Raw genomic sequence first — 9,565 nt, 5'->3', positions numbered from 1 at the left:
TATTTGATTAATCCATGCCAATATTTTCTCTCCATTTTCCTAAGTATTCATGAATAAGCTATGTATTTATGTTGAGAGAATGATAATACATATGCTTCTCAATTTACAATGGAATTATCTCTGGACATTGTAAGTTGAAAATGTAAGTCACAAATGCATTTAATATACCTAAACTGTCAAGCATCATAGCTTAGCCACCTTAAACATAGTCATGACATCTACATCAGCCTACAGTTGGGCAAAATAACCTAACACAAAGCCAATATAATAATGTGTTGAATGTCTCAAACATTGTACTGTACTGAAAGTGAAAACAGAATGGTTGTATGAATACTTGAACTACAGTTTCTACTGAATACATGTTTCTTTCACATGATTGTAAGGTTGAGAAATCCCAAGTTGAACCATTGTAGATTGGGGACTGTCGGTAAAAGATTGGCTAATGTAAATATCAATGACTGTCTAAAGTTTAATAGAAATTGTGATTTTTAAATTGTATATGGTTATAATACAAAAATCATGAAGAAGGCCAATCTATTATTACAGCGTGTACTTAAAAAAAATGCCTTTCTTGGGCTGGGCACGGGGGCCCACGCCTGTAATCCCAGCACTTTGGGAGGCCGAGGCGGGCAGATCACGAGGTCAGGAGATTGAGACCATCCTGGCTAACACAGTGAAACCCCGCCTCTACTAAAAATACAAAAAAAAAAAAATTAGCCGGGCGTGGTGGCCGGCGCCTGTAGTCCCAGCTACTTGGGAGAGGCAGGAAAATTGCCTGAACCCCGGAGACGGAGGTTGCAGTGAGCCAAGATTGCGCCACTGCACTCCAGGCTGGGCGACAGAGTGAGACTCCGTCTCAAAAAAAAGCGTTTCTTCCTATATAACTTTTGGTATTAATTATATGAGAAAATGAAATCCCTAGGTTAACCATTTAGATCCTGCTGGGATATATGATCCTCCTACCTTCCTGAGTTTCCTCATAAAATGTTAAGTTCTAGAAGCAGCATATGTATAAAAGTACAGTCGGTCGTCTGTATCTATGGGTTCTAAATCCGCTGACTCAACTGCAGATTAAAAATATTTGAAAAATAAAAAATACTACAAATAAAGCCAATACAGTATAATAACTACACATCATTTACATTATATTAGGCATTATAAGTAACGAGATGATTTAAAGTATACAAATACTATGCCATTTTCTATCAGGGACTTGAGCATCCATGGATTTTGCTGTTGGGGGTGGGGTGGGGGGTCCAATCCTCTGAGGATACTGAGGGATGACTGTATTAATATATTGATTTTATATTACAATACATACTAGTGCTCTGAAATTTCCAAACAGGGCTGGTAATTGTTTTGCAGTATTTTGTAATGAAATTCAAGCAGTTCAGCAGCAGCAAGAAGAGTAGTGTGAGACAAAATAAGACGTTTAGTCATTGTATGTTTTTTTTTTTTTCTGAGATGGAGTCTTGCTCTGTCACCCAGGCTAGAGTGCAGTGGCGTGATCTCGGCTGACTGCAACCTCTGCGCCCCGCCCCTGCCTGCCCCGGGTTCAAGTGATTTTCCTGCTTCAGCCTCCCAATTACAGGTGTGCACCACCATGCCTGGCTAATTTTTGTATTTTTAGTAGAGATGGGGTTTTGTCATGTTGGCCAGGGTGGTCTCAAACCCCTGACCTCAAGCGATTCGCTCACCTCGGTCTCCCAAAGTGCTGGGATTACAGGCGTGAGCCACCACGCCCAGCCGGTCATTGAATAATTATTTAAAAATGAAATTTTGATGTGGTGAAACTTTTGTCTTTTGTGGAAGTGCCTATGAGTCTGCAACCTAGTGGTCATTGCCAAATGGACATGGGTTCACACTTCTAATTACCAGTAGCCAAGAGAGCCATGTGACTACTGTAAGCCCTACTGAAACCACTGACTGTTCCAACAGGTGTGTCTGTTTGACACATTGTGTGTGACCCTTGTCTACAGCCCAAATGACTGTTTTGGGTAACTCAAAGTTGAATTTAAAGATGAAAAAAGCTGTTTCATAGTATAGGGGGAAGTGAAGGAGTGAGAGTTGGAAATTGTTAATCTGTAGCTAAGTTCTTTATGAAATAAATGTGAAAGGATTAATCTCATTCCATATAGTTCCTAGGGTGGAAAAAAAGTGGAGCAGCGGTTTGAACCAGTGAATCCCTCATCTCTGAAAATGTTCCCACAGATAATGAATAAACAAACACTCTTGGGGCTGATCCAGTACTGGGAGGGGGCGACTGGAAGACTCATAGGATCCTTTTCAATTCTGTAGGTCTATGAAGTAAAAAGCAGAAGTTTTGGGAGGAATAGAGAGGGAGGGGGACATTATTTAAAAGTAAGTTTGGGCACTCATACCAATTTTCTTACTTATTACTTTGTCATATGCCACCCAGTGGTTACAAACAGTAAAACGAAGTAAAAATGAAGTATTAAGTATTAAAAATAGGCAGTCAAATATTTTTCTGTATGTACGTTTTCAGCATTACCTCCAGGGAAAGTATACCAGAACAACCAGTTCGTTCCTAAAAGGAAAATTGCATACCAATTTTCCTATCCCAATTTTCCTGTTCCTATAAGAAATGAAAGACACAATGAGTTTTGTCAATAAAACTTTAGGAATATCTGCACATGTACATTTACATTCAAGTTGATAACACTAGTGGTTTCATTTCAATATAAATGATGCTAGAGAACTCTCACATTTCAGACATGGTCATATAAATGCTATTTGAAATTCTTTATCTTGATACAGATCTTGATTGTGAATCTCTTGATGATAGATGTGCAGCTAATTTGTCCCGAAACTCATGAAGATAATTGTATTGCTGAAAAAAGTAAAGATACATTGGAATACACTGTGGAAAACTAGTTATCAGTGTGGGCACAATACTAGCAGGTATCAGGAATAAAAAATACTTGCTAAGCACAATTCTACATCTTTTTGGGTAAGGAAGCATTTGTATCATGGGGAAGTTTTATCTTTTAGTAAAGCTATATAGTAGTGTGAAAAACTATTGCTCTACAAGTCTCTAAAAATCAGAAGGTGAAATGAAATGTAGATGGATATGTTATAAGTCTAAAATCCTTTCTCTCTTACAGGACCAAATAAGATTTTAAAAGTACATAATGACATTATTTTTGCTAACGTTTTTCCCCCCTGGTAAGTAAGGGCAGAGCACTTTCTATAGCAAGTGACTGGTACATATAAGAAAACCCATTTCTTAATTTATAGAAGCCCTAGTCTTCTGCTTTTTGTGATGACATAATCCACTAGGAATAATTTTCATAGACAATATTTTTTAAAAACAAACTATCACTAATCTTAGGGTATAAGCAAAATAAAAGCCTTAAATAATTTATTTGGGGTTTTAACAGCTTCCCAGAAGATATTCTTACTCTGCCAATCATCTCATTTCATACCCTTATTGAGAAGAGGAAACTGCATTGCTAACACCAGCAAGCCTGTTTGCCACAGAATGCTGAGGTGATAAACTGACAGTCTGTAGTAAGGTGGGCTTAATTATCAGCAATGTTAAAGAGGTGAAACATGGATATTCATATATACATCTTGCCATGGCCATGTATTTTGTTTTCAAGAGAAGGGAGATGAACTTTTTGGATTTGAAGCATCATTTGATTTTTTTCTTTTTGAGACAGGGTCTCGCTTTGTCGCCCAGTCTGGAGTGTAGTGGTGTGATCTCGGCTCACTGCAACCTCTGCCTCCCGGGTTCAAGCGATTCTTGTGCCTCAGGCTCCCAAGTAGCTGGGACTACAGGCGCACACAACCACCCCTGGCTAATTTTTGTATTTTTAGTAGGGACAAGGTTTTGTTATGTTGGCCAGGCTGGTCTCGAACTCCTGGCCTTAAATGATCCACCCAGCTCAGCCTCCCAAAGTGCTAGGATATAGGCATGAGCCACCGCGCCTGGCCGTATCATTTGGTTTTAACATAAGGGGAGTTCTCTGTTTCAGACCTGTACAGTGGAGTGGATCTTGTATAGATTGTCCCATTAATGACATTATTTAAGCCCTAAGAATCAGGTTCCTTGGTGCATTTATCAGTAATTATGATAATTCACTGTTAATGACACTGAATTAGAACTCTAACCCTGGGAAGATGGGCTGTCAAGTCTAGGGAGCTGCCTAACGGCCAGGATTCTTTGGTGCCCACTCCTCTGATGAGTGGATTCTAATGCTGAGAGGGCACGCTTCCAAAAGGAAGGCACATTAGCTTTACAGATCTACAAAATGAAGTGAAATCTGCAGAATCTTTTCAGTAACATGATTAATACAATATCCTTGGCATTGCTAGTGCAGTGTTTTGAAGTGTTAGGGGAATATACATGTGGAAGATGTCCCCAGTTATCCACCGCAAAGGATAATTAGCACTGCTTTCCATTTTTTGTATTATAGTCATTCATCTATCTTTATTAAATGTTTTGGTGATATAATAGGATCTTCCATAGATGTTTTTGGCCGAGAATCTACCCAAGAACCTACCAAGTTCACATTAATAATAACCATCTCATTGTTCTAGGTGAGAGGATCCATTCCCAAAACTGACTGGGGTAAAAACTGAGCAGTAGGGAGATCCTGGAAAAGTCAACCAAGAAGTTCACATTTCCATTATCTTGTTTGAAATACTGTGTGCTTTTTTAGATTACCTGGATTATATTTACATGTAAATTTTTAAAAACTAAAAGCATAAGCAAGTGGAGTGGCATTTGAATAATGAGTGCTTTGGATTTTCATTTCACTGCCCTTTTGGTTACATATGAATCTGTATGTGTAACAGTGACCCCAACCACAACCAAGCAAGCACCGCCCACCTCCTCACCTTGATGGTCTGTATTGCCCCGGATCCTCTTAGGTCTCGCAGGCTGTCTATGGCTTGCTCTGGCGATATTGTGTCAGACAGGTATAGTAGGAGACAAGCAGCTACTAATGGAACATGACAGAAAAATAATATGTTGCTAAATAATTAGTGACAGGGTAGAGCATTTTATATTTAATAAGACTTCTGTTGATACAGAAGACTGGTGTAATTGTTCCAAATGAATTAAAAGACTGAGACTTTTAGTGTGTGTTTTTGACAGTTAAATTATGATCTTAAATGACCATATGGTTGAATTAAAGTTTAACACTGGCTTCATTCTTTCATCCATTTAAAGTGTTCATCCATTCAGTGATTTTAGTATATTCACAGACATGTGCAACCATCACCACAGTCAATTTTAAAGCATTTCATCACCTCAGAAAGAAGTGTACCCTTTTGCTATCATCCTCTATTCCCCATCAACCCCTGCCCTTGGCAACCACTAGTCTACTTTGTAGATCTGCCCCTGTTCTGAGCAATCACATAAATGGAAACATACAATATTATTTTGTGTGTGTCTGACTTCTCTTAGCATAATGTGTTCAGGGTTCATACATATTGCAGCTTATGTCTGTATTTAATTCCTTTTTATGATCAAATAATATTCCATTGTATGGATATGCCACATTGTTTTTATCCATTTGTCAACTGATGGACATTTTAGGCTGTTTCCATTTTTTGGCTATTATGATTAATGCTGCTATAAACATTTATATACAAGTTTGTGAGTATATGCTTTGGAGTGACATTGCTGGGTCATATGTTAGTGTTTACCCGTTTGAGGAACTACTGCCGGACTATTTTCCAAAGCAGCTGGACCATTTTACATTCCCACCAACAGTGTATGAGGGTTCGAATTTCTCTACATCTTTGCCAGACTTGCTATTTTTCCTGTTTTTTATAATACCCTTCCTAATGGGTGTCAAGTGGTATCCACTGTGGTTCTGATTTGCATTTCCTGATGATTTAATGATGTTGAACATCTTTTCATGTGCTTATTGACTATATGTGTGTCTTGCCTGATAAAAGGTTTATTCGGATACTTTGCCCATTTTTCAATTATGTTGTGTTTATTATTGTTATTATTATTATTTTTTGAGAGACAGAGGATCTCACTTTGTCATCTAGGCTGGAGTGCAGTGGCGTAAACTTGGTTCACTGGTGCCTTGACCTCCTGGGCCCAAGCAGTCCTCCAGACTCAGCCCACAGGAGCTGGGACTACAGGCATGCACCACTATGCCTGGCTAATTTTTGTATTTCTTGTAGAGATGGGGTTTCACCATGTTGCCCATGCTGTTCTCAAACTCCTGAACTCAGGTGATCTGTCTGCCTTGGCCTCCCAAAGTGCTGAGATTACAGGCATAAGCCACAACGCCCGGCCTATCTTTTTATTACTGAGTTGTAAGAGTTCTTTTTATATTCTGGATATAAATCCCTTATCAAATATATAGATTGCAAATATTTTTTCCCATTCTATGGGTTGTCTTGTCATTTTGATAGTATTCTTTGAAACACAAAAGCTTTCAATTTTGATGTCATCCAACACTAAAAAAAAAAAAAAAATAACTACTACTCCAGTGTGGCATTTCATGAACTCTTTGTTTTTCCTAGTACATTTAAAAAAATTTTTAAATTATCATATAGTAACTTCAGTATTCATAAATAGTTACCCATGGAAACTATTTGGAAGTTACTGTATTATAACACCTACACAGGAAGAACATCAAAAAATGTTAAAAAATAAGAATGCAGGTGTTAAGACTTGTAAATGATGTTTTGCCAGAATCCTCCAGAACAATGCTGAAACTACCTCCCACTCCCAGCCAAGCTTTTCAGGGAACACCATGGTCAGGGCCGTCAGTCATCCTTTGAGTCTTAGCAAACTTACATTGTGGTTGGTTCCATTTTAATACAAAATGAGCATATGGTCTGGAAACAAAAGTTTGTCTATTTGGAGGTTAAAAAAATAATAGAAATATATTTCTTACCAAGACAAGATCTCCCAAGTCCTCCATAGCAGCTGAAAGGGAAATACAGTTTTCAAGTTTGTACATTTCATTCCATCCCTAGTTACAACTAAAGACTTGCTCTTTCTGCCTTCTATTTACAACTCTAATGCCTAGCACAGTGCCTTGCACAGGAAGATTAATAAATATTTTTGATTTAATCAACTGAGAGCAAGGTGTGCTTCTTTCTTTGTAGGGAGGAATTCTGAATACCTCTAAACATCAAGATAGGCAGAGTTTTTTTATTGACCTCTTTAGGCTCCAAGATCCACATCTGAGAAATGGAGAATGTTACCAATAAATAGAAATCAGACGTTTTACCAACTGTCACTTTGGTTATTCCTCTGTCTAAACAAAACCTGAGTGGTTACCGGACAAATGCCATGTAGATAATAACTGTTCATGTATCTAAAGGAGTTCAGAGGTAGGGTATCACTGAAGTCTGGAGCATGGGCTCTGGAGCACCACTGCCTGGGCTTGAGTCCTGGCTCTGCCACTTACTACATGTGTAAAGCTAAGCAAGTTATTCAGTCTCTCTGGGATTCAGCCTTTTCACCTGTAAAATGGTGATAGCAATAGTATGTACATCAGAGTGAGGATTAAATGAGGCTCACAAATGAGTGAGCATTTGCCAACGACTTAGAACACAGCTTTGCACAGAGTAAGAAGTAAATGAACGTTGGCTGCTGTTATCTAGCACTGTGAAGAAATTAGCAGTTTTGTATAACTGGATTTTCCAGAAAAATGGAGATTAACCCTCAGTAGCAAAACTATTCATTTAAATCATTTTCAAAGATCCTAAAAAATGTATTACATGCTTCCTAATGTACTTAGAGGTTATACTGAACCTAAATTAGTATGGATGACTTATTATTAAGGACATCAATCGCTGTATTGTATTGTATTGTAGGTAAAGCTGTAGATAAATATCTTGCTTTAGGATGTAAAATAGAGGACCAAAGAGGTACTGACCCCTAGCCTTACTCATGAACTTGCTTTCTACAAAGTGTTCCAGACATAGGCCTGTTTCAGAGATCTGGATCTACCATATAAAGGTAGAGGCTGGGCATCATGGCTCAGGCCTATAATCCCAGCACTTTGGGAGGCCAAGGTGGGAGGACTGCTTGAGTCCAGTAGTTCAAGACCAGCTTTGGCAAAAAAGTGAGACCCTGTCTCTACAAAAAAAGGCCTGGCATGGTGGCACACACCTGGAGTCCTGGCTGCTCGGGAGCCTGAGGTGGGAGGATCGCTTGAGCCTGGGAGTTCAAAGCTACAGTGAGCTATGACAGTGCCACTGCACTCCAGCCTGGGTGACAGAGAGAGACAACTGTCTTATTAAAAAAAAAAAAAAAAATCGAGATAGAACACTTCAGTGTCTTTTTGCAAGATTAATACTATTTTATACCTTTTGCTATTTTCACCTTTTTTCTTCTATTTGATGAACTCCTAACTCATCTTTTAAAACCTCAAATTTCATTTCCTAAAATGCCTTTGTGCTCCTACAGAAAGGATCGTTCTCCTGTGTGCCGCCGCCTGCCTTACGGCACCTCAGCCGTAGTGTTGTTAGTTACAGGTTCCTCGAAGGTGGGGACTATGCTCCTTTGGTAGTCTCAGCGTGTGGTACGTGGTAGGTGTTACTGGTTGAATTAGGTCCCCCCAAAAGACATGCTGAAGTCCTTATCCTGTACCTGTGAGTGGGACTTTATTCAGAATTAGAGTCTTTGCAGGTATATTCAAATTAAGATAAATTAGAGCGGGCCCTGATCCTAGATGACTAATGTCCTTACAAGAGGACAACACCATGCAAAGACAGACACACAAGGAATCATGTGACAACAGAGGCAGACTGGAGGGATTCGGCTGCAAGCCAAGGCCTGCCACGGATTGACAGCCACCACCAGAAGCTAGGAAGAGGCATGGAAGGACTGTCCTCAGTCTCAGGGGGCATGGCTCTGCTCTCATCTTAATTTTGGACTTACATCCTCTAGAAATGGGAAAAAAGAAATTTCTGTTGTTTTCAGCTACCCGGTTTGTGGTACTTTGTTACAATAGCCCCAGGAAACTACAAAATACAGTAGGAAAGCAGTGTTGTTCACTGATTTACAAAGGGCTGCAAATGTCCAGGCAGAACCAGTGAGATGGCACTGGTAGACAACAAGACAGTGAAAAAGGTTTACCAGACCCTGTTGCTGAAGGATAAGCACTATAGCTGTCTAGAAGTGCGGGTCCTCAAAGATGGCAGAATGGATAGGAAATAAACTAGTCACTGTGGGACACCTTTGAAAGCTCTAGGATGACGAAAAAGTCCAGTTGTCAGATGCTTTATTTTATGGGAGACTGAAACATTCAGCACATGCAAAGTCACCCATCTACTGTCTATCCTGTTTGTAGTCTGCACAAACATCAGAGCATTTGGGTTGCCAGAACCAGCTAGAGTAGAATTTGTTAAGCTTCACTTCGCTAAACAGAGCTAGTTTGATTTCTGGAAACTTTTCAGTAAAGGCAGCTTTCAAAAATTTATTTGAAAAAAAAAATCTCAAAATGGTTTGAAAAACAGGGCCATAGGCCGGGCGCGGTGGCTCAAGCCTGTAATCCCAGCACTTTGGGAGGCCGAGATGGGCGGATCACAAGGTCAGGAGATCGAGACCATCCTGGCT

General features: G+C 39.4%; 1 protein-coding gene across 6 annotated transcripts in view; it reads right to left on the bottom strand.

The window, feature by feature from the left end:
- Window positions 1-2,456: 2,456 nt before the first annotated feature.
- Window positions 2,457-9,565, bottom strand: part of CDKN3 (cyclin-dependent kinase inhibitor 3) — a 24,694-nt gene continuing 17,585 nt past the window's right edge. For 3 of the 6 annotated variants that reach the window (XM_011961822.1, XM_011961827.1, XM_011961824.1), the window contains 3 exons: window positions 6,891-6,922; window positions 4,864-4,967; window positions 2,623-2,851 (listed from right to left, as the gene is read on the bottom strand). In XM_011961822.1, coding sequence (XP_011817212.1) covers window positions 2,765-2,851; window positions 4,864-4,967; window positions 6,891-6,922 — 223 coding nt within the window. In that variant the 3' untranslated portion in view covers window positions 2,623-2,764. Of the gene's footprint in view, window positions 2,852-4,526; window positions 4,620-4,863; window positions 4,968-6,890; window positions 6,923-8,585; window positions 9,197-9,565 lie in introns of those variants that run through there. The other 3 variants (XM_011961825.1, XM_011961823.1, XM_011961828.1) reach the window with 3 other exon arrangements.

Source organism: Colobus angolensis, unplaced genomic scaffold (assembly GCF_000951035.1).
Source record: "Colobus angolensis palliatus isolate OR3802 unplaced genomic scaffold, Cang.pa_1.0 Scaffold57, whole genome shotgun sequence".
Lineage (NCBI taxonomy): Eukaryota > Metazoa > Chordata > Mammalia > Primates > Cercopithecidae > Colobus > Colobus angolensis.
This window is presented reverse-complemented; position numbering and strand designations above follow the sequence as displayed.